Source organism: Centruroides sculpturatus, unplaced genomic scaffold (genome assembly GCF_000671375.1).
Source record: "Centruroides sculpturatus isolate CEXI.00-Female unplaced genomic scaffold, Cexi_2.0 scaffold970, whole genome shotgun sequence".
In the NCBI taxonomy this organism is placed as follows: Eukaryota; Metazoa; Arthropoda; class Arachnida; order Scorpiones; family Buthidae; genus Centruroides; species Centruroides sculpturatus.
In genome coordinates, this window is record NW_019385159.1 from 78,976 (window position 1) to 104,321 (window position 25,346).

The following is a 25,346-nucleotide window of genomic DNA, read 5'->3' on the forward strand; positions in this document are numbered from 1 at the left end:
TCTCATGTAATATACAGTTTTCTATAATTTTATAACACGTTTATATTGCCAACAATTTAATTTTTAAGGTTTATCTATGTTATAATTATGTTCTATTTCTCTACAAGATAAGTTGATGATTCTTCTGAGGAAAAGAAGAAAAAAGCGAGTTTTTATAAGTACTTGTATTTTAATTAAAGAAAGTAAATAGTAAAAATTGAACAAATTCTGTTCTATAATCTCTAACAAGTGCACATAAAGTTAAATATTAATACATTATCTCGAAAGAACACTAAAGATATACTGTATGTCCAGAAAAAACACTAAAGATTTTTGCAGTACACACTAATGCTGTTTTTTCGGCACTTAAAATTCGGTCAAAATGACTTTAAAGATGGCCAAATTCTCTCCTAAATTTATTGGAACCGTATTTTCGCAGAGTATCCGGCTTTCTTTTCCCACTCTTACCTTTTCCGCTCTCTTCGCGTTGATTTCCTTTCATCTTTCTCAATAAATCTTTGCTGTTAAAATCGATCTCGCTATCAAAATAAACGTTATTAACGAATTGTAATAATTGATCCACTTTGCTCGGAAAAGCTTTCAGCGTATCTTGAGTCGAAACTGTCTTCTTTGTTGGTACAATAGGAGGAAGCGGTTGTACTTTAGATCTTCCAACACCCACCATCATTTTAACACGTTCGATGGCAAAACGAAGAAGCTCGGAATCTTTGTTTTCTTTAGCAATGTCCTGTTTGACATCTTCGAAACTTTGTATGATTATCGTTAAAAGAATATTGATAAGAACCATGGCCGCAGAGATGGAGAAAATGAAAAAGACAATAGGAACAAAGAAAGGAGAAGCGGCTGCCATTTCTGGATACTTAAACTTTTTAAGTAACATGCTTATACAGGACTCAAAAGACAATACGAAAGTAGAAAACTCCCACATGAATCTTCCTAAGAGAAGCCAGAACAAGAAGACGAATGCCCCGAAAACTACCATAAGACAAATGCCAAAGCTACGAAGCTCTTCTGCCACCTTTCTCAAGGTTAATGCTAAGATTCCCATTCTTTTGTTAAATCTCAACAGTTTCAAAAATTGTAAAGTTGCTAAAAACATAAGGAATGCAAGCATGTAGCTCAATAAACAATTATAAAGTACTGCTTCTTGTAATTTTACGTATCCAGTTCCTTCGGTTTCTCTAAAAATTTTGAGTATTTGTTGAGTTAGAATGAAACGATAAACGAATATTGCGATCCCTGCGTATGAAAATAACAATATGGCAAAATGACACATGTTCCAATATTCGTCAAAGTATTTCATCCGTTGCCTGTAAAAAGTCTTCAATTCTCTAATTGTAATATATAAAATGAAAACTAGGAATAGTATCTGTACGACTAAAAAGAACATTCCACTATTATTATGGTAAAAGAGTAACCTAATGGGATCAATATGATAATAAGGAGTGATTCCACCCCCAGGAAGAAACTCTGCTACAATAGTTACTGCTGCAAACAGATTTACTTGCGCATTATATACCGATATCTCGACAAAAATGGCACGGGTGTGTCTCCCTACCCAATTCTCTTTTTGTAACCGTTTAATGATGTTACGAACGTCGTCCTGCTTTTCGAATAGAGGAACCACATATCCTCCTCCACTGTAATAATCCATCATGCCCCAGAAGGGATACCCTTTCAATTGAGAAGCAGTTAAGTACTTGTATTCGGGTGGAGTTCCGGATTCGGCAGTAAAATTAGAATCCCAACCTGAACCATACAGGCCACCATCTTCAAAAACTATAGAACCGTAACCGGCACATTCTGGAGTAAATTCTTTCATTTGTTTCGCTACAGCGCAGCTATCTGTTTTAGAAAATAATATAAAGTTATTTATTCTCCAGTCCTGCGTCTGTAATTTATAAAATATAAAACAAGAAATTACTTGGTTTAATTCTTATTTGTCTCATTATTGCATAACTTATCTTCAAATTGTTTCTATCATCTAAAAATCCTCTTAGACCCAAAGGAGGCAAGCCATTATACCAATCTCCCGCAATAAGTTCTGGTATCAATGCTTCATTGGTCCAGTTCCAAAATCTCACTTCTGTATTCACCTAAGAATTTATTTTTAAAATCAAACACCCATACTTCTGGCAACTTAAAAAGATTCTGAAAAGATATTTACGTTATTGAAATCGTTCCATAAATCTCCCGGTTTAATGAAATCATTTATAAGATTCAACCGCATGTAATATCCGTTAGGATCTCTTTCTGCCATACACATGACTATGACTAACCACAGAAAAGCTCCATATCCACATATTTCCTTCATTAAACTGTGTAGCCTTAATTCTTTTTCTCTTTCCTGTCTTGCAGCCTCTATGGCTTTAGGGTCCAGCGGTCTGTACATATGACGCTCCGGACGAATTGGTACTGTGATGCATGTTTACTTAAGTATACAACTATAAGCCATTAATTGATCCTGTTTATAACAAGTTTATAATACCTGGCTTGTGTAACCATTCTTCATCCTTCTCAAGTTGGGGATCTTCTTCGTCTTCGTCCGCATCATCCTCATCGTAATCCAACTTTCGGCACACCATTGACAGGAACATTGCAATTAAAAATATCTGAAAGAATACTATTGATAAGAATTATGATAAATTAAATTCTAATACAAATAAAAGTTAATTTTTACTTTTATAGGCTGAGTAAGGAGAACTGAAGAAAAGAAGGAAATGACTAAGGCAGTTAACCATTTAGAAGTTTTCACGTTTCCAAATTGAATACCATAAGCCCAAAGAAAGAAAATTGACACGCCAATAGAAGCAAATACGAAAAACCAACCAAAAACCACACACCACCAGGGCAAGGTAAATTTTCGCTTTCTTTTAATCCTCTCTTTAATAGCAGATTCATCAAGCGGTTTACTGTTTCCTCTTCCCGCATTAGCTGACATTTCTCCACACTCTGTCTCCCACGCCTCTCCTGAAATTTAAATTTTACATAAAATATTGTAATGAGCGAGTATAGAAATAATTTTTCACTTACTTTGCTTCTTCAGGGCCTCTTCAATTCTGGAAGGTCTTAACCTTCTCGGACGTGACTTACGGAAAAAGAAAATCATCAAAAAGCTAGGAGGAAAAACAACGAAGTTGGATATAACTCCGACCATCACCTATAAATAATTACAGTACTTAATTAATAATATTGATAATTGTGTCGAGTTGAAATCCATAAATGATGACATAAATTACTTACTTGTTCCATTGTGAGTGAGAATGGTCCTAGTTTCAAGGCACCCGGACTGGGCTGATTGGACGTTCTCTGATACCACATGGCATTTGCTAACATAGATAAATATAGGACTGCCATGCAGCAAGAAACTCTTTGAACTCGCGTAAAGCGACTACGAGGCGGACGAAGAAAAATTGAAAACCATAGATGACTATCAGAGAGTTTCTGGCGCGATGTTGTAGCAAAAAGATGGGAAAATTCTGCTTTCTGTTCCTTTCCAGCAACAGGCAGCAGACGATCGATCTGAAAAAATGATATGCAAAAAACAAAAGAAAGTTCACAAAGTTTTTCCTTTCAATCCACAAATACAGATCCCGAAACGTACCAGGCCATCTCCCTCTTCCACTGCAAACCATTTATTGGCGATGAACTCGTACTTCTGACCTGTCTGAACATCTCTGAACACGATATATTGCAAGAACCACGAGGCCCATTTTCCTTTTCCGGAGTTATCGTGCCAAATTCTGAGATAAAATAGATCACCTAGAGATCTAGAATGAAATCAAACGTATATGTCGCAATTATTAGTATTATCTCGCTTATTTATTTATGCTACTTGTAGTGCATACCTTGACGTAGACATGACGAAAACGTTTACACTTCCTGATCGTAAAATCGGTCTCTTACCATCAGCTAAGGTTCGAACTTCTGTTTCGTCATCTTCGCCGGACACCATAAAATAGACCTGGATTAAACATATGGCGTTATAATTATTATATGTTCTGTAAGAATAATTCAAAGATTTAATTTTTGTTACAAGATTACATTGACAATACTTAAGCCATATAATATCTATAATAAAGAAACTAGTCGAAGTATTTGATGTTTTTATGAATATTGGGTAAACACAGTTTATGTAATTACTTTGTTGGATGCTGTACACGTTAATTTGCTTAATTTGTTAAAAAATACGAGAGTTTTTTGATGTTTTAGTTGTTATTCTACTTAGTTAAGTTTAACAAATAGACGTCCATCTGGATATACACTAATCTCTTACAGATTGAAAACTGTCAAAGAATAAAGATAGAAGAACTTCACGAAACTAAACTGAACTGCAATGTCTCCAAACAGTTCCTCTACGTGTAGATGAACTTTATATGGAATTTGTTAATTGTTAATGGGAAACTGATTAGGGGACGTGGTAAAGGGTCAAAATTTACATGCGAAAGAAGCTTATTAAAGAAAAATGTTCGATAATTACTTTAGATTTTGTTCCAGCGTTCACGTGATGTCCGGTAAACACTAGAATTTCATAGATATATTTGTCTTTGGGATCGTTATCGGGAAGTGGTGTGGCACCTAACTGGAAGTAAACAAAATTCGATTATAAGAATTATAAAATACTCAAAAATTGAACAATAAGGGAGGTACAAATTTTCTCAACTTTTCAGTTAGAATCGCGACTTTATGATGTAAAATGCATCGTAAGATCATCGTGTGACCGTACAATGCTCCATAAACTGAGAAGAGCGAACGTAAAAGAGCGGCCATTTTCGTTAGCCTCAAACCATCGAGGCTTTTCTGGTGTAGAGTAAGGAACTCGTCGGTCATGAGATAAACGCAAATTTTTACATTTAATGCCTATTTTTCAACCAACGTGGACACACACATAAATGTACAAGCCTTTCTTAGTTTAATTGTAACTTAGTAGTTTAAAAGAGCGTAAAAATTGATATATTCGAAGAGAAGATATTATCGAGTGATATAACACGGATGAATGTTCCTTATCATTATGTGCAATGCCGTAACTAGCTTTTCATGTCCCTTGTGCAAGATTTTACTTTTGACCCGTCTTTTCATTTGAAAAAATAGAAAAACGAAATTTTGATGCCGTGGAAGCCAAAATTTAAAATTTAAAAATAAAAATATAATATATATAATAAACAGCTTAACGCCCGATGATTATAAATAGATACAAACAACGATCTCCCGAATAATCGGAATGGAATTTGCCTAATTAAATGACTACTATATATAATACTAATACTGGTCAATTCTAACAGCCCATTTTAGGACCTACTGAGTCATTATTGAAAAACTTTGTACCGCCCTAAATGTTCAATGATAAAAATAGACAAGTTCGGTGCCCTAATTAAGGAACTCGCTGACAATGTAACGTGACGTTTTAAGCAATCATACCTTTCGCACATCTTTTTTGTCTTTCCATCTGGCCCAAATCATGAGGCACACGTAAATGATAAAAGTGACAATTAAAGTCATATATATAATATAATTATTGCTGAAATCTGCGTGAGCAAAGACGTAATCGAAGTCCACCATATTGGGAGCTACTAAAAAACTTCCAGCGAACGATGTCAGATGATCGCAACTGCAGTTAGTTTCCATTTCGCTGACAGCCTCGACCTAAAAATACATAAACAAACGAAAATGATGAAAAATAGATTAGAAAACATTGGAAAAGTTTCGAACTTACCTCGCAGCCATCGGTTCTCCATAATTCTGAATTTTCGTCAAAGTAGTAGCAAGCGGTGGAAAATAGACAATACGAATAATTGCAAGAGAATTTGTTGGTCATATTTTCTGCTGTTAAGTTATATGAATCTATATTATCGAAGAAGAAATCTGCGTCAGTGTTATTAGCGAGATGGCCTACTGCGATGTACAGCGTCGAGTTATCTTTGATGTCTTCATCAGTGGTTAGAGTCATCGAGAATATCCCTAAAAGCACGGTTTATAAAATAAAAAAATGATAAGCGGCACAATAACAGTGATCAAAAACATACCAGTTTCATCGACTTCTGGACGAAATATACTTTCGAAATCTTTAACTGTCGGTTTGTGGTCATATTTAGTGAAGACGACAAAAGGAGCATCGCAACTGGGCCTAAACTGAAAAATGATAGAAACTCCTACATCTGTAACGTTTATAAAATGGTAGGCCAAGAAATTGTGACTTTTGAAGTCAACTTTGACATTATTCCAACACGGTGTTGGATCGTCTCGCGGAATAGAAAATTTAAATTTTTTTTCGTAATTTTCTTGAGGTATTGCGGTTTTATTTTCGGCATCAACAATGTCGAGTTGAATTGTAGCTGATCCTTTATACAGTTTATCGGTGTTGTTACTGTAACAATTGAATGGTCGGTTCCATTTCACCATCTGTGATGAAAAATGGCAACTGTTAATGTAATACCCTTTCAAATAAGTACAAAAGTTCGAACAAACCTACCTGTACTGCTATTGTAGTATCCGAAGAGCAATCGTCGTCAGGCTTTCCACTCAGTTCGCAGACATCGGTTGAGTTAAACATAGCCTGGCGTTTCTTGATGACCATGTCATTCGTATTTTTGGAGATTCTGCAAAGGTGGGATTATCTAAAGCATTTTTAAAAAAATTATGAAAGCGACAATAAAAAGCGACGTACTTATAAATTGTGAGTTTAAAACCACTTTCCGTGCAGAGATTGAACGGTTTGTTCACGAATATAAGTTCTACAACTATCCTTTTGATTTTGACGATGACGTATTGAATTTTAATGATGATTTCTTTTGCCTGTAAGCAGAATTTTTAAAGTCTGTGCGACGGTTGGCTGGAGACCACGTTAGAGATGAAGTGGATTCTGTTCGTAAACGAATCTACGTGTGCCATTGGTAGTGCTTCCGCGCTATTATGGCACGCGTGGAGTCGTTTGAGAACAGAATAATTACATAAACTGGATCGGCGCAGTTGTCCGTAGCTCTCTGTTTCTTATTCTTCATTGCTTCCTTCTTGGTTTGTGGTTTGACTAAAAAAAACAATTGACCTGTAGTTAAGCGTTCATAACTTCCATAATTAAAAATTTTCTAAACTTACCAAAAGAAAGAAATGGGTTTTTCGTGTCTGGATTGTTTTCAAATTCCTCTTCCGCTTTTTCTCGATCTCCCTTGAAACAAAATCCCATCTGTTGTGTAGCTACTGACTGTAACATACAAAGCAACCATTTAACTTATATTACAGTTCAAAACTTGGATATTGCTATACTAATGAGTGCTTACCGCAAACAATATTTGAAAGACAAACCGTTGTGTATAAACTCAGGCCCACTTCAAATCTTCATTTTCTTTTGTTTTTTGCGTGCATGATTTATATTTCAGATTTACTCCTTTAAATTTGTAAATATGAAGTATATAACATGAAGATATCCCAAAATTTATAATGATAATGATGTTCAGAACACCCTTCTGATCCATATTATGGTGAATTTCAAGCCTTAATCTAGATTCGATTAACTCATTAACTAATAAATTTTTAATGTAATGGTGTGCAGTGATATTGGGAAGTAGACATACAGTAAAAAATGTGTGGTTTCTATGGTAACAAAAGGAAAAAATAAAGGAAAGATTGTGGCATATACGCAATATCTAGCCTAAGCTTATACATAAAGTCTCAAACTCACCTATTTGTGTCGTGAGACATTTTCGCTGGTGGACTATCCCACATAAGCACGAACGCCACCAAAATAAAAATAAAAAGCGTTGACGGACTCACACCTCACCCCTCTCTGTATAATGTCCACGCTGTGTCTCAAACCACGCGGAATACAGCGCGAGATTAATCCCGTAAGCAGCGTTATCGTTTCTGTAAAGATCGTAGGTCTGATTTGCGCTAACTTAAGGAAATTCTTAAGGCTATTTCTCCATCGCCATCGTTAAGGAAACACGGTGTACACTATCACCCTTTCTGTCAACAACTGTACGAGAATTATAATAATCTTGTGCTAAACGATAACAACCTATTGTTAAAAGAGGAGAAAGTCAACCGTGGAACAAGTAAACAGAATGAATCTCGCAAGTGTCGAACCAAATATGGTAATAGCAGCTCTATTTAACGACATCTTAACGTCATCAACGGTTCACCTATGACCCAACACCTGCAAAATCAACCTTCGTCTCCTGACGAATGGGTTTTCCCAGATCGGATAAAAAGGAATCTGGCACTCGAGTCAAGGCGGACATTCCCAGAGACATACAGAGTGGACATCTCCAGCCTCGCCACATTTCAGAGCGAACATCCCCATAGAAGAAGTCTCCTGTCCCACCAATTTCCGACATAGACCAAGGCTGAGCTTAGAACATCATATACTCCTCCAGAAGAAATCGAGAACATCTCTTTCTCAGAGATGTTTTGTTAGCCCTTATGTAAACTCTTTCTCTCCACGTGGATAGAACGGGAACCTCGCGAGTAGCTTAGTTGTATTTTGTAAAATCCTGTATATTCTAGCTTATAGTTATATTAAACTTTTGTTATTTACTAAACGGTCTACTCGTCTCTCTCGCGGACCCTATCGAGTTATTCATTGCGACCGTGAAAAGATTCTCCTATTTAGCCATCCGACGACAAAGTGAGCGGGTTTAACCGACTAAGCGGTCTAAAAAGAACCCCTACATTTCGATACAACTGTAGTAAGTACGTTTTTCTGAAATATCATTTTATACATTTTAAATAGTGTTAAAGTTGTTTTAAAAACTTGTTATTTAAATTACTTCATTTTCAGTAAGTTTACTGTCAATCTTTAGTGCAAGCTTCTTGCAGCTACCGGCTAAAACAGAAATGAACTCTACCTTTAACACTGTGGGGATATATGTATGAGTCTCAATATTTTTGAATTGTATTAAACAGCGCAGTAAATTTTTCACATACCAACAAACTGTGAGTTTAATAATTAATTCCAGTGTAATTTTTAAAATATCATTTATTTTCATATCCTAAATGCGAATTTATTAAAGCCAAATTGGGAACCGCGCTATCAAATTCATCACTTAGCCTATATAAGATTTAAATTGAGAGCACATTCATTTGAAATGAATTATTCTTACCGTAACTATTCTGTCCATAATGTTGCATATTTTCTCTAACAGGTTTCGGATATCCTCAGCACTGTTAATGGAAATTTCTTCCAATCTTTCTGCTGAATTCCTTAACACTACAAGAGCAGTTTCCTGGAAATAAACCAAATTTCCTTTATTACTTTCGATACAGAACAGGCAATTATTTAATAATTAGATTTTTAAATCAGTTATTTATGAATACATGCTCAGAAATTATTGCTTTAACTTACCGCACGTAAAGCTTACAACGACTGAAAAGTAATGAACTACAACGCCTTTATCTTGTTGTCCACTGATTTCGATAGACACAGTAGACAACATGAGAAAGGTGCTGCAGACCATTTTCGTGAAGTTTATATAGCATTTTAAGAAAAAAATCTATCAATTTCATATGTAATGAACACTAACCATTCCTTCTTTGTCCATCATGCCATTCATTGTGATACAGCTGATAGCTCCGGAAATCATTTCTAGATCTTCTACTGTTTCCATTGGTCTTAAATTCCTCAATCTGGCCATCATTTGATTGTTGTTCTAGTCAAAGAAGAAATTTAAATTTATAACGAGTTCTCTTACAAGATATCGTTTCCGAGGTAATATTCACCTTTGCTGTATTATCCATATCACTTTCCTTTTGTTCAATTATCATTTCTCTAACTTCTTCTTTAGCCTGAGGTGAAAAAAAACTAACATCCGCACCTTCCATGTCCAAAAATTCGTTCCATTTCGTATTAATGGCATCGTCACTCACATCTAAAAACGAAGGCAAGTTTTACTAAATTCTAATTTTATAAGTCCACATATAAAGAATATTCATAACGCCGAATACTTACTTCCCAAATTATCAACATTGTCTAACGAAGAGTTTGAACATTTTTTGATTTCCATTATTTCTGCAACTGCTATCTGTGATCCCAAACCTGCGTCACCTTCTCCCATCGCCTTATCAAACCATCTAAGTAGCTTCCATTCTTCATACTCTTCACAAGCGGGAAGTTCGACCTACATTGTTATAGAAGTATATATCTGCGATATCCCTCGACAGGCGCCATTTTCATCTACCTACCTTAGCGACAGCGACCAGGACCGTAACTTCTGCATCCCAATTATCCGTAACTATAACAAAAACCTCTAATTCTCCAGCAGGTAGAACTAAATCGAAAGATGTCTTTATCCCGTTACGCAGAGTTGTCGTATACATTCCTATTATATTTACTGTAAAGAAAATAAATTGTAACATAAAGGAATATAAATTACGGAGTAGATCAATACAGATTTACTAATTACCCATAGTCGTGTATGTAAAAACTTTGGTTTTCCCTTCAGGATCAGTCCATCCGGAGCATTTCATGAAGAAGTATTGTAGCAACGACGTTCCTTCAGTCGGAGTGAGGCTGCATGTTCCTCCTTCGGGAGGTTGGTTGATAATCAGATACATCTCTGTTTTTCCTACTCCTTCAGTCGATTTTGCTATAATACGGAATCGGAATTGTTTGCATTGTTGATGAGCTTGAAATAAAGTATGATTTATTCCTAATCGACCTCTATCACCTGAAAATTATGATTAAATTCGTAATTAAATAATTGTAGCAACAATAACTAGGATGAATTTCAGACTTACACACCTAAGCAATACTTTTTCAAATCGGCAATATGAGTTTCGTTTTCATCTTCTATATCTGTTGATTTTAAGCAGCTCGCCTCCCATTCAATAGACATGTCATCCATGCATCCCTCTATGCATTTATACCTCAACGTTAGCCATTTATCCTTGTTTATATAGACTTTGTCCAAGTATCGAATGCACATATGGTCCTTTTCACAACTGTAATGCGAAAATTAAAATTAGCTTTCTTAGTGTATTAACATGTAAGAAATTTTATCATTTTTACAATTTTGGGGGATTTTATTGAGATTTTTTCAAGGACTCTCAAGTTGCGCGCAAATTCAGAAACGTTCTTGATGGGGCTACCACCGGATTTCACACTTACATGTGGACGACTTTGAAGAACGATGTTTATACTTTCTTTCTTTCCGTTTAATTTCTTTTCATTACCCTTTAAACTTGAGATGAATAATACAATAAGGAAGACTGCGCGAAGGAAAGACGAATTTCATTTTGAGGCCGAGCAAATCACAAAGTATAACTCACAATCGCGTGGTTCCCCGAGTGGCGTGTATTCCTACCGCCGGAATAAACACATGATTGCGAGTCGTACTTCAATAAGATATAATAATTGATTTTCATAATTGATGTATTTTGATGATTTTCTAAACTTTACTTACAAAATGACCATAGTTGGTGGTGTGCCATCAACAACTTCGACAATAAGAAAGGTTGTACTTCTTCTATTTCCTAGCTGAGCCTGTAGTACAAATATATATGTTTCATTGGATTTACAAAACCAACTCGTAACGAAAACTACATCACCATCCATGTTAACAAAACCTAAGTTTAAGAAAATATAAGAGAAATGAAATAAAATTTTCGTCAAATCAAATTTCCTAGAAACAATTTTTACCTGGACCTTGACAAAAGCAGCCTCCTTTATCTTCTCCTCCTCTTTGACTTTCGTCTTTGAGGGGGCTAGAGGGATTAGCCTTTATTAAATTACCTTTCGGACCTCTTTGGAGAGTTTCACCTTTCCTTTTGCAAAACCAGCTGACTGTCAATCCCTACGAAAGATACAATGTTACGAGACGTTTACGAAAGACTAGCCGATGACGGTGATGTAACTTACTTCTTTGTTTTGTGGATCATCAGGATTGAAAGATAAAGATGCACCGCGTAATTGAATCGTCTGACCAAAACCTTTCCTTATAAATGATTCTTCAGTATCTAAAATTTTAGCTCTTAAGTTGCACTTTGTGATTTTAACGAACGTGAAGTCCTGCTCGGAGGCCAATTCTTTGTTGGTATCGTTCTCGTCTGAGAAAAATCACATTTATTCTGGCATAGTGTTGAGAAATTTAAAGATAACTATTACAAAACTTACCGAGTACAATACACTGGAAGATGAATTTATAGTATCCGTATTGTAATGATAATGGAGGAAGGTAAAGAGAAGATTTATTTGATTCAAATTTTGACATATCTATGGGATTAGTTTCAATTCCGTTCGGATCCGTGCTATTAATATACCATTTCTTCAGGGTTAAGTACGACATGTTAGACGTTAAGATTATGGTTGTTTCCAAACGAAATGCCTCGCATCTCTTATGCTAAAATATAAAAATCTTGGTAAATTTCGACGAATATTGACTGAGACTTTGGGCAAATTTTAAATTTTATTTACTATATACGGATTGGCGATGGTTGTATGATTATTCTCTATCCATACAATGGGACCATCACCCTGCTTTTTTATAATGACTAACGTTTCGTGAAAAACTGTCGATCTCGGATTGAATGCAACAGCCTTCACTGTCACAACTCGTACGTCTCGGTAAGTAAAATTAACCCTATCAGAAATTAAAATGGGTTACTACAAACATTAGAATTACTAGAAAATCTAGATTATTTCATACAAGATACAGTACATACTCTATGGGCATTTGTTTAATGGGTGGACATGTCGACGAGATAGCACCGTCATCGTATTCTTCTAGACAGCTGTTACGGTTGCCGAAACATTGAGGTAGGCTAATCCCGTCATTAGAATAAAAGATTAAGCAGGTTTTTTCATCAAACTTGTCTAAAGTAATGTTGAATTCTTTTGATGACCCATGCCCAGGTATGGAGCCATCGTGGGTAATTAGTACCCTGGTCAAGTTTTCGTAAGTGAAAATGGATATTGGATGGGAGTAATCTGTAGACATTTCGTACAAAAATACAGTGAAGTATGCGACATATTCCCCTAACTAAAAAGAAAAAAAATAGTTGTATATGTCCATGACACTAATTGCAAAGAAAATACGGATAAACAAATTAAAATTGCTTTTAACCATTTTAAAATTACGACGGATTGAAGGCTCAGTTATGTTTTCTACAGTTACATTATCATCAGGAGAAACAAATGTTATCTGATAAACTTCTCCCAAATCTGAAAGGATCAGTTTGAGAAATAAAATCAAATACGTATCAATTTACGTTATATCGAAAATATAATTCACCTGACATGTTTCCAAACGTTATGTTAAAGAGAAGCTCTTCGCCTAAAAGTGCATCCACGTAATCTGGATCTGTAAATTGCTGTTCCGTAGTGTTGACAGTAACGATGAATGTTTGGTCACCCGGATATAAAACTACCTAAATTTTGACATGGAATTATTATATTAATAAATTTTGAGAATATTGATACTAAGGATACTACTCGTAACTAACCTGTGTATTGAAAGACTTTTCTTCTATAGGATTAGTTATGTTAATAGTTGCAATGCGTTCTCTGACAAAGATTTCATAAGTATGACTAATTGTTGAGATGCAGTCCGTGATTTCCTCGGAAAGCATGACTTTCTCTTGAAGACCATCACCAAAATCTATTATGGCTTCCGCATTACTGGGCAATGGACCTTCATGAGTGAACTTCAAGCAAAATTCGACATTTCCTGAATAGGAAAACAATTAATATACAGTTTTGATATATCACAGCTAAAACAACTTATAATTTACCGGGAGGAAACGGTTGAGGAGAATTGTTTTCTAGTTGCCAAAAGTCAGTAATCGGATTAAAGCATCGAAGCTCCACGCCATCCACTTCACTCCCGTGTACGTTAGAGGCATTAACTGTTATGTTATAAATTCCTGAATCGTGGCATACTATTTCTTTGATATACTTTGTATCATCTAGAGAATTAATATGCTTTATGATGTAAATCAAGGAAAAATGTTCAATATTTATGTTACTTGCAAAATATCTTGTAAGATATCCCAACGATAAACATTTTTACAAAAATTTACATACCTTCAGGTTCAGATTCTTCAGTGGTTCCGTTTCCATAGTCATAAACAATGACGATGCCACTCCCTTTATGGAAGCGAATTGTCAAAGTCCACGATTCCAATACACTGATGGTGTGCTTTTCCACTTCTATGGTCATTTTTTCGATGGGCTGTTGGCATTCTACATTTCGAGTGTCGGAGCTTTCTGTCTTGGATTCTTGAGATATGGAGACGACGTTGACAGAAAATTTCCCTGTCTATAAAAATTGTAAGCATAGCAATAGGTGGATAAGTATATACATAATAGAAATCAAAAGAAAGCTAACCTGTTCGCACTGAAGAGCTATATCGAAGACAAATGGGCGTGCTACACAGACTTTTAAGAAAAGTCGTCCAACTTTATTGCTATCGCCATCAGTATCTTCCAGAAACAATTCCTTCTCCAAGTCTGTTGCATCTCTCTTCCCTATAAAAGCTGTACCACAAATGACTTTCACTCCACTACCGTGTGCTATTACCATCTGTTCTTCTTCTGTCAAGGTACGAAGATTGTAACCTTTCTTCGTTTCAAACGTGTATTTATGCACTTCTTCGCCTTCCGTATTACGTACAGAAGCGCAAGAGCCTTGATCTGTTGAACATCTGGCAGAACAACTACAAAATGGAGTAGAACATTGGAGGCACGAACCGCCACAAGTTGGTGTTGGGCAGTTTTCTCCATCTTGGCACGAAGGTTGGGTAATCTAAAAGTAGTAACAATTAACATTTAATTAAAGCAACAAATATTTAAGTAAAGATTTAATGGAATAAACAGACATTTTATAACTTTGGGTTTACGGTGATTTTTGAAGAACCGCGCTTTTCAACACGAGAATCAGATTTAAAAGCTTTAAAAGCCTTCAAATTTATTTATTATTCTGTATGCCAATTTATAATAATAACAACACGTTTCTCTCTGTGGCATCAAGTAATTGATTGAGTTTCGGTTGGGCAGTAGCTACACGGCTACCGGTATGTCGCCCCTACAGTCTAACTGATGGCACAGTGGCGCTCCCTAGTATTGTTAGTAATTTGTATATACGATGAGAAAGACTTATAATGCACTTAATTTTTTGTTTTTGAATATACATGAAACAATCACTAATTTTGTTGTTGCTGTTGCGTTTGATGTCCGGATTTGCCCAAAGGAGATTCCTGGTCGTTTGAAAAATGACGCATTCATCCAATTTATGGAGGGTGTTATCAGTTTTGAAAGGAAAATAGTGACATTTGTCTTGTCTGGCTAGGTTCTGTTTATGCAAGAAGTGGTTGGTAAGAAGAGATGTGGTGCGAGCTCTGTTGATAAGAATGATGGTATGTCTGTAAATGGACTCGGAGCTTTTTTCCCGTCATGGATAGGCTTCCCTTTACGGTAGGAGATCCATATTTGGTTCATTTTTTCTTTCGTGTCCTGTTTACTGATGGCGAGAAATCTTCTGGAAAAATGAAATTTGTTTTGTTGGTGATACAAGGTTTTCTCTTAGCAAGCTTGTCAGCTTTTTCGCTGATAGCGATGCCTACGTGCCCAGGAGTCCACCTGAAGATGAAAAATCTTCTAATCCTCGTGAATGGTCTCGCTTTCCAACGATACAACTTAGTCTCAGAGGTTATTCAAGTTAATTTCAACAAATGGATTCATCATCAGAAATATGAAGTACTAATTGCAACAGATGGTTCCAAAAATAATGAGTCTGTCACCGCGGCTTAACGAGTAACACCTCAACACATTTCAGCCTCCACCCCCAAAACGAGCATCTTCACGGCCGAGGAATACGCCACCCTTCAAGCAATTTCCTTTGCGGTAAAAGTTAACAAACAGATCATCATTTGTACGGACTCAAAGCCCAACTTGGAAAGCATGAATTTACCGAATAAATCCTCCCATTCCAACATTACCAATATTCTTGCAGCTATCCCCTCAAATCAAAATCTTTCCTCCAGCATCATATTCGTATGGCATCGAGTGTTCACACTTTGAACTCGGGCATCATCTAATGAGAACGATACAAATTAAGCGATATCTCATGGTTATTTTAAATCTTTTGTTATAATTTATTAGTATATTTTCAAGCCTTCGAAGAGATTAACCATTTTACACGAAGTTAGATTTATCACAGATTTTCAGTTTTTATTGTTTTTCTTGCAGCTTAAAATAATTTATTATATTTTATTTGAAATCTATATACTTTTTTTAGTGCTCTTCTCTGTAATAATAGCATTGATTATTTAAAGAGTATAGTTTCAAAAACGGTAACTCTGGATCTGAAACATAATGGTTGTGAATGTGTGTGATTTTGAAACTAATCTCTAATTTTCATACCCCTTTTCGGTTTTTGGCTAGTGTAGAAATTTCAAACAATCATCATTGAAAAAAGCAGAAAAATATATAAGATCAAGTTTTATCATACTTAGCTAAAGACTTTTTAAAAGATGGATTTAATCCGTTTTTGAAACTATACGCCTCATTTGATATTCTCTATACCAAATTTGTTTATGGAACATTTTATACCTAAAGATAATAGTTTTTAAAAAGAATATCATGAAAACAACGCAATAATTTATTATTTGTACGGTATTCTTATTAAATAATAAATTATTTATAACCTCTCTCATTAACTGTGTATTGTGATCTCTCTGTAAAAAACAATGCATAAAGAGATCTTATAAGAACGCGTTTGTTTCCACAAAAGTAAGTAATTTCTATGAAGTCAATATAGTTCCTAAAATTTTCTATGTGAAAACTAGTCGGATTTTCGTAAAGCCTACCATAGGTGATACATTCCAGAAGTAAAAAATTTAGATTTAACTCTTTTTCTCTCAGCAAGATCAAAGCGTTATCGCCCATTCTTTAGTCTGTTTTAATAACAGACCCAGGGAGGCCAGGGTGGCTCAGCACTCCCATCCATTGTTTCAAATGACAATCCCAAATAACGAAATTCTGATTTATTATGTATAGTTTTTAAATAAAAACACGTTGTATACAATTTTAAAGCTAAAATTTTAAGTATTTATTACTGTTTGTAGGTACATTATTTAATAACATTCTCTTTCTATATATATTATTTTATATGTCAAATAATTTCTGGAGATGGCTCTATGGACCTTCTTTCCCCGAGGTACGCCTTACCCCGGACCATGATATAACCGTCTCACAGTTTGCTATAGCCACCCCTGTTTTAGTTCGTCTAGCTAGCCCTCGTTTAATATACAACCCAAAAGTTGATTACGTTGTCGAGTAAATACATGAAGAATAAGCCTCAATTTAAGAGTTCTATAATTAAAATATGTTTGCCCAATTTTAACAGTCTTCTGGTGAGTACGGAAAAGTCGGCGAGCGTAATTCACAAAAGAGTTAACATATATTCTGCTTTGAATATTCCCATATTTTGATATTGTAAATTATCGATTGGCCACGGATTCCGTAATTTGTACGCTATTTTACATTTCGATTATAGTTTTATTTATTCATTGAGTAGCTTCTATAGTCTCCAAGCTTTTCTCGACTCAAACAAAGAACTAATTAACGAGATGTTTGGTAACTTGGCAGTAACCGAGTGGATATAACAACAGAACACTAGTAGTTGGTCGCGGATTTGTAATACTAATGCCTTAAATATAAGTTCAACATGACTTCTTTTCTCAAGTTTACTTAAATGTGAGACTTGATTACAGTATTCTTGAAAACTTTAATGCCATTTTCAATTACGTACTTATAAAAGTTTCTCAGATTTAATTTATATCGGAAGAAAGTTTGGAAAAACATTTAACTCAGAATTAATATAATTTAAGGACAAAATTCCAAAAAATCCTTTCTATATAGGCTAAATTCATAAATTATACTCACGATAACATCGAATGAACCTTCTTCGACACCGTAATATTCGAATGAATATATTTTTCCGTAAGGTAACTGCAAGGACGTAAGTATTTCTTTGTCGGGTCCTTCTCCAAGAATATCTGCATCCTCTATAACAGGAACTGCAATCCCCGAACAAACTATATCTGGAGCTGAAAAAAAAATCACAAATTGCAATACGTGGTGCTGCTCATTCTTTATTCGAATTTCAAAATTTCTTTTATGTTATTTTATTTGACAATATAATTTTCTGTGTATACGACTGGATAACGAGAAACATCTTAATTTATTACTAAGAACTTTAGATAACTTTTCTTGGAAGGCAATTTCCAAAGTTAAATGTTACTTTTCCGACCACACCCATTAATATGAATATGTTTAAATGATAAAAATAATAAACTCTGTTCATTGGTTACAACGCAAAGTATACAAATCCTTCAGGAAATTGATACATGATTACCTAGAAACATTGTTTTTAGCAATGGCGAGAATCTGCCATTTTAAACTTATGCAAATTAAAACTTCTCCAATCGATCAGGTTTCATTGAATCAATTATAATGGAATGATATACGAATTTACGGAAAAATAAATCTTTAGTAAAATAAAATGCAATTTCACAACTCTGCCGATTCTTAATTTCAAATTCTTCTTGAACCCACTCGTGATAAATTTCCAAAATCTTGCATTTATCCTAAAGATTCGCCAAAGATAATTTTTGAAATGCTCGAGAATTGATTAAAGATCGTTCAAGCTCAGACTTTCGAAGTTAGAAATCCATAAAACAGACTTAGAAGTCAAGAATAGACTTTGAATTCTTGACCTCGATGGTCAGCGATTTGGCAAAGACGGTCTTCGAGCCTGTATATCTTGAAATTTCATTTGGAATTTTGAAAATATTATGGATTGTTTAATCATCATTTCATACGAGTTATTATAATCTAAGCTCAACGTAGTAGTTTTTACACAAGTTAAGAAGAAAATCAATCATTTAATCGCGGGTGTGGCACAAGGATTACGTCAGAATGTTGAATTCCGTGGCATTCAAATTGTATCCTCTCTAAAAAATAGAAATTAGATCACCTGGTATTTTATATTCTTCAGCTTCTGCTTCACCAATTTCCACTCGAAGAATATTCAAGCTTCCTTTCCAAGTTGTAACCTGGCACGAACTTTCTAACTCGGGTACTGTTTTCTCGGGACACTCTAATTGTATATTGCTCTCTTTTTCTTCAACTTGTACACGAACAATCTCAGAAACTAGCTGTTTAGAAACTAAGATTTAGTTTAGTGCTGCTGTGATACCTTAAAGAGCAACTGGAATTTAGGATACCACAGGAAAGCAAGAATTTAAAAGTCAAGCAAGTAAAAAGGTCTTTGTTCATTCGTTCTAAAACGTAAAAATTTTGGATTTCCTGTCCGATCTTAGAATTGATCGCGAGTCACATGTTAATTAATATAATTGGCAGCGATTTGGCAAAGGTGATCTTTCTTATATAAATTACGGAGTGCCAAAAACGATCGATATGACAGAAATCAAAATAATTATCTTTCGCAATCATCTATAATTGTATCCGTCACCGCTTTCATTGGGTGAATCGATACGCAAAATCGATAAAACGTCACGACCCAACCGAGAAATCGCCAAAGTTACCAAAGAAAATCGCTCGAGATTGGCATTTATCGCGAAATCAGCCGTCACGGCAAATGCTTTTAGTCACGTTCACGGTAATTAAAAGAACGTAAGAACGGAAATCGGGCATAATTAAAATGAATTATTTTTGTGCCATTGAATAGTTATAGTTGCAGCACGATTTATATCGTCCGCGCCGTTTGAGAGTTTTAACGTTACTTCGCACAGTTTACATTCGATTTTCACGAAATTTTCTTTAAATAAATCGTAACTTACTGACTTATGTATGACATTGTCTGTAACAGCAGCTACAATGTCGTAAATTCCAGGTGTGAGATAAGTTTTGTCGACTGAGAACTCGTTAAAGGCTGAAGTTTTAGTGGTCGTCCCGTCACCAAAGTTAATGAATAATGGAAGTTCTTGTGACGATTCTATTTCTATTTTTACTTTAACTGGTTCATCTATGAAAGAAAACAAACCGAATTAAATAATTAAACATAAATTATCAGTTTTATTAAGAAATGTTTAGCTTTTATTTATTTTAATTCATAAAGTGACCTTGTTGCATTTTTTTATCTTATCGTGGAAAAGTACCGGTTTCAAGAACTATATGGGATCGATTCTCTCATTTTCCTCGATTTCAGAGTGATAAAATTTGAGAAATAAAATTGAAAACTGTAAAAAATGTGTTTAAAACTTTTTAAATCTAATTTTAACGAAAGGATTTTTGGATTTTAAAGTTTTATTTGATGAATTGAAAAAAAAAAAACTGAGGGATGGAACTTACGACTGTACATTTATTGTATAGACAGGAAAAATTAACTACTATTGCTTGAAAATAAGCTCAACAATATCTGTTGATGCCACAATTTTTCAAAATGAAAGAAAATTTAATCTACTAAAGTATTTAATCATAATACTCTTCTAGAAAAGACGGGAATTTAGAGTAAGAAAACGGAATTTTCGCACGTAAAGGAAGATATTAGGAAGAAAACCAAATACTATGAATATTTGCGCAAAAGAAAGTGAAAAACTGTTTTTGTCAATAAAGTTTACGTTATTTTCTCCTTGGAAATAGCCATAAAATGGAAGAGAAATCAAGCTCCATGTATAAAAATACATGAAAAACTCAGTACTTGTAAGCACAGTTGCAAGATTAACAACTACATACAAAATATTTAGAGGGAGAATTTATGCAATGCGAATTGGCAAAAAGTTTTAAAATACTTTAAATTAAAATTAATAACAAGAAAGTTTTCCTACGAGGAAAGATATTTTAGAAATGAGTATGAATCTTGTAAGTGTTTGCTTAAGGAAAATTAAAGAAAGATTTCTCAATACAATATCAACTTATGGGCATTTCGAAAGGAAAAGCAGATAAGGGGTGCCTAAATTAAGTTTTTTTATACAAAAAATATCGCGGTGTTTTATAATCAGAAGATAGGAAGAGTAAACTATACCTGTCAGTATTGTTCCTAGGGATGTTTATTTAAGAACGAGAGGGTGCCAAGCGCGACACTTCGACAAAGACACCGTACGAGGTGGAGGTCGGGGTAACAATTCCGACGGTGGCGAGGGGCGCGGTCTAAAACTACACCGAAACCCGTTACCTCGGCAACAGACGCAAAACATTACAAGAGTAACTATAGCGTGATTACTTGTATAGCTTTTATTCGATGATATTTTTAATGCAATTCTTTCCAACGTTCTCTTAATTGTGATGTCGTAGACCGTATACACGTTGGGGTCTTCGGAACCACAGATCTTATCCCCGTCTCCCGAACAGGGGAGGGAACACGAGTCAACTTCTACTCTCTCTATAAAAATATCGATCGGTTAGATCGGGATGTTAATGCATTGATTAAGAAGTTAAAGATCTACTTACTCTCTATCGAATTACCACACAAGCAGCGATTACCGTTTTGCAGGGCTGCGTATTTAAACTTTGAATCAATACACAAGTCCCTGCATTTGCTTACTGTTAATGTTTGAGGGTCGTAACACCCTGGTGACCATTGGAACGCTATCGATTCTGGCTCCACTTTCAGACATTTCGGCGCTCCTGTTAGTCAAAGTATTGTTTAAGTTACGCTGCTTGGTTGTATGTAACAAGTAACAATAACAAAAAGTATAGACAAACCTTCCTCTTCTTGAGCTTTGATCTGTAAAAAAATAAATTTTAATAAATTAAAATTACTTTTACTCTTTTTTTTAAGAAAGTGTTGAAATTTTTGGNATCATGAATACGATGCCTGACTGCAATTTTCAATTATATTTTTAATTTATTTAATTTAAAATATATGCTCTCCACCTCAAATTAGTAGTGACTTGTCCCTGTATACAATCAAGATAAGTACTGTATTTGGGGTCTTTAGTAAACCATGTGTTCAAGCAAATACCGGATTCGCGGAATAGTAGCATGCCGGATTATCAGGGTACCGAATTAACGATTTCTGTAATTTCTAACGCTAAAACCTACTAATTTTAAATGGACCAGTAGTAAAATATTTTTTATTCTTTATTTCTTTATCTTAGAAAAAACTTGGATCATTTTAAGACTAGAGATTTTATAAAATTCTTTCTTAAACACTAATAGGGCCTTTTTAAATTAACAAGCCCATTTCGTGTTCAGACAGTGCAGCGTTATCGCGTAGGCAAAAAAAGAGAAATTGCCTGGATCCCATCAATAGGGGGGAGCCCAAAATAATTTTTATAAGAAAATAATTCCCTCAAAAGTTATGAAGTCAATACTACGTGGGGTTCCCTAATTCAAATTCTTCTGTGCACCATGTGCCACTAGTTCAGACAGATCCAATATGGGGCTGCTGAGAGGACCAGACATATCCGGGACAGACTACTCCCGAAAAATTACTGGTTTTTATCCCAGATCCCTCAAAGTAATGATGCCTCAACCATCCTTGTCATCCAGACCCCTACACAAGGGACTAAATTCTCTAGTACCTAGTACATAAAGTTGTTAGATAATAATTTTATTTTTAAAAAATCAAAGCAATTAATGTTTTGGCACAATGTTTCAAATCTTTTGAGTAGATAAAACCACCGAACACGGGCTCACAAGATGGCCACGTGGATTTTCCGTGATTCCTTCACGCGTGTAACGTCTAAATAGGAAGGAGTTAATTGAAATATGATGAATTTTAATACGATTTCATTTTCCTTTTAATAAAAAAAATAATGTTTTTCACTTACCTACTCGTATACATTTAGGATATTCTCCTATCCAGTGGTGCCTCCGACAATACAGCTTAGAAGTATTGTTACTCTCCATGGTATAACCTTTATTACAATCATACAGAGCTACAAGGTACTTATTGTATGGATAAGTATCATTTGTCACTCTAATATATTCTTTAACGTGGGCATTTGGTACTTTTGGTGCCCAAATAAAATTTGCTGCTGTATTTAAACAACTTATATCATAGGCAACACCATTATTAATGTTTACATTCCGTGAATTAGGTGTAATTTTAGGAGTTAAGGCTGAAGAGAATTAAAAGGAAAGAAAAGAAAACACATGAGGAAAATTTTAATAAATTAAAATTACTTTTACTCTTTTTTTTAAGAAAGTGTTGAAATTTTTGGACCTTTGAAGTCCATTTAACGCTAAAACAATTCCAGATATCAGATCTAACTTATCACAAATTGTCTACATTTTCCCAAATTTCATCATAATATGCTGCAACTTGTTCGTTTGACTTGCAAATTTACACAGTGCAACATACACATTTACACATTACAATCCGTCATCGATTATCTAAAAACGTTTAAGTCCCCCTCTGTAGTTATTATCCGGTAGTAAGTATAATCATCGTTTATAAAATTACACCCACTTACTAAAAATGCTGGGTGCAGGTGCCAATCGATATAAGCTTCCAACTGCTCTACACTTTACTTTAGAGGTTAAATTTACAAGCACAACTTTTCTACAATGAACTAATTATGTTCCTTTTACTCATTATACTAATCTAATCGTTTCTTTGTATCTTTACCCTTATTTCACAAGTGTTATCGAGTGATAATAGCTTACACAGTCGATTCTGTAACATCGATACACATTTAAAGTCACGAAACAAACATTTATTATTATTACATTTAATTTATAGGCTATAAATTTTGGTGTGGTGTTACCACCTTTATTAGCCACTAAATCCCTTTGTTCTGTTAAGTTCACTTCTTCTAGCTACTAAATAACACTCTAAATCTTCCAGAATCTTATTTCTTTTGAAACCTTTTAGTTTCTTACACTTGAGTTTATATCGATGTTGATGTTTTGATGTTTTTCTTTTCAATCAAAGTATTGTACCTAAAAATGCCAAAATCTCTTCGAAAGGTTCAAATGACTGCATCTTAAAGCGTATTTTTAAGTTGGAACCACAACAAAATACGTCTTTGATCGAGAAAGGGTCCTAAAAAACGGGAAGTTAATTTCAAACCGGTGTCAGATTTCGTTCAATGACTGTTCCTATGATTTATGATGATCGAATGTGGTGCCTCGCCCTTTTCTGCAACACCCGCATTGCATGCAGTTGATACAATGAGTCAGCCTATAAGCTAACGTTTCCCGTAATTACAGCCACAAAAAGAAGAGAATTTTACAGGAAACAAGAAAAATAATATTCAACAAAAGCTAATGCTCTTAACTAATACATCTATTCTATAATCTAAATATTCTAAAAACAGCGGTTAATAACGTTTAAAATGTGAAAAAAATAGCTTAGGTGCCTGCTCGTTAAGTGATTAAAATGAATATATTAATACTCACAACGCCTCGAGGGAGTAAATAAGTGACACGTAACGAAATCCCTCGAGAGTTGGCTCCAAAATCCCCAAGATACAATTGATTTCAAGGGCACAAGCTTTGTAAATAGTTTCAAACCATTCCTTGGGGAATTTCGATTTTGTAAACGCCAACTTTTCTATTGAATTATGGACACTTTAGGGAATTATGTTTTTTATACTTTTTTTTTGAATATTTCAAGACGAATTTCCCTTTGTTAGTTTTAAAATTATCACAGCCTTTTGAAAGTATATAATTAATTTACAAAGAAATAACTGTAAAGTGATTATTCCATATTTTTATTTATTTTCATTAACATTATAAGAGAACTTACCAAGATGATGTTGATTAAGGTGATGACGAGATGATGTCGAAGCATGTTTCAATTAAAAGTGGAAAAGACATCTAAAAAGAATATATTCCAATAAATAGTTATTGGGGCATGGTTGCTAGGAGCTTTGTCGGGTGTTCATGGAGTAAACAAACTGAGTTATATCCAAAACAGAGCCAGACCCGAGGAGGGGTGGATCATCAGCATGCAATGCGTGGCTAATTTTGCCAACAACTAGCGTGCTACGCATATCAATTGCCTTATAGATCTAGTTGCTTATCTGAATTTCAAAGAAGCGTATACTTACTACGAAAAATGATAAACATCTTTATGTAGGAGGGGTACAACAGGGATGGTCTCCCTACTCATATGTTAATTCTATATTTAATGTGTTAATTGTGTAATGATTTCTAGTTAGAATTAAGAATTACGACTTAATTGTGAACCTGACGTTGTGTAGTGGGGTGATTGAACAACTCTATGCCCACTATAGCATAGCTTAAATTAATATTAGTACATGCTATAACAAAATTTACATTAATATTTACAGTAACTGGATTCAGTATCAGCAACTGAACGCCTACAACACGAGAACGTAGCTTGTTCGTTAGTATTACAAAGTATTCCTCAGCTCACCCCGACATTCAGAAGTATTCTGATTAAACATGAAATTAGAAACAGAAAGGCATAGCTAAGTTTTAA

The 25,346-nt window shown here is 34.7% G+C and overlaps 1 protein-coding gene across 1 annotated transcript; it reads right to left on the reverse strand.

Annotated features, from left to right (window-relative positions):
- On the reverse strand, positions 1 to 24,725 carry LOC111635594. Its single transcript, XM_023380599.1, has 43 exons — positions 24,648 to 24,725; positions 21,656 to 21,677; positions 21,401 to 21,577; positions 21,174 to 21,332; positions 19,792 to 19,976; positions 18,966 to 19,146; positions 17,873 to 18,036; positions 14,316 to 14,732; positions 14,012 to 14,246; positions 13,720 to 13,893; positions 13,432 to 13,655; positions 13,221 to 13,356; positions 13,053 to 13,150; positions 12,652 to 12,968; positions 12,404 to 12,569; positions 12,104 to 12,329; positions 11,849 to 12,036; positions 11,630 to 11,783; positions 11,394 to 11,556; positions 10,733 to 10,932; positions 10,395 to 10,658; positions 10,174 to 10,322; positions 9,941 to 10,109; positions 9,712 to 9,860; positions 9,516 to 9,641; positions 9,096 to 9,218; positions 7,093 to 7,198; positions 6,948 to 7,024; positions 6,665 to 6,792; positions 6,470 to 6,596; positions 6,024 to 6,399; positions 5,714 to 5,958; positions 5,419 to 5,643; positions 4,481 to 4,582; positions 3,849 to 3,964; positions 3,605 to 3,770; positions 3,244 to 3,522; positions 3,034 to 3,160; positions 2,681 to 2,970; positions 2,489 to 2,612; positions 2,168 to 2,415; positions 1,925 to 2,096; positions 1 to 1,845 (listed from the first exon to the last, which is right to left on the reverse strand). The coding sequence occupies exons 1-43, from the start codon at positions 24,690 to 24,692 to the stop codon at positions 368 to 370; spliced, it is 8,997 nt and encodes a 2,998-aa protein (XP_023236367.1). The 5' UTR covers positions 24,693 to 24,725; the 3' UTR covers positions 1 to 367.
- Positions 24,726 to 25,346: the final 621 nt, after the last annotated feature.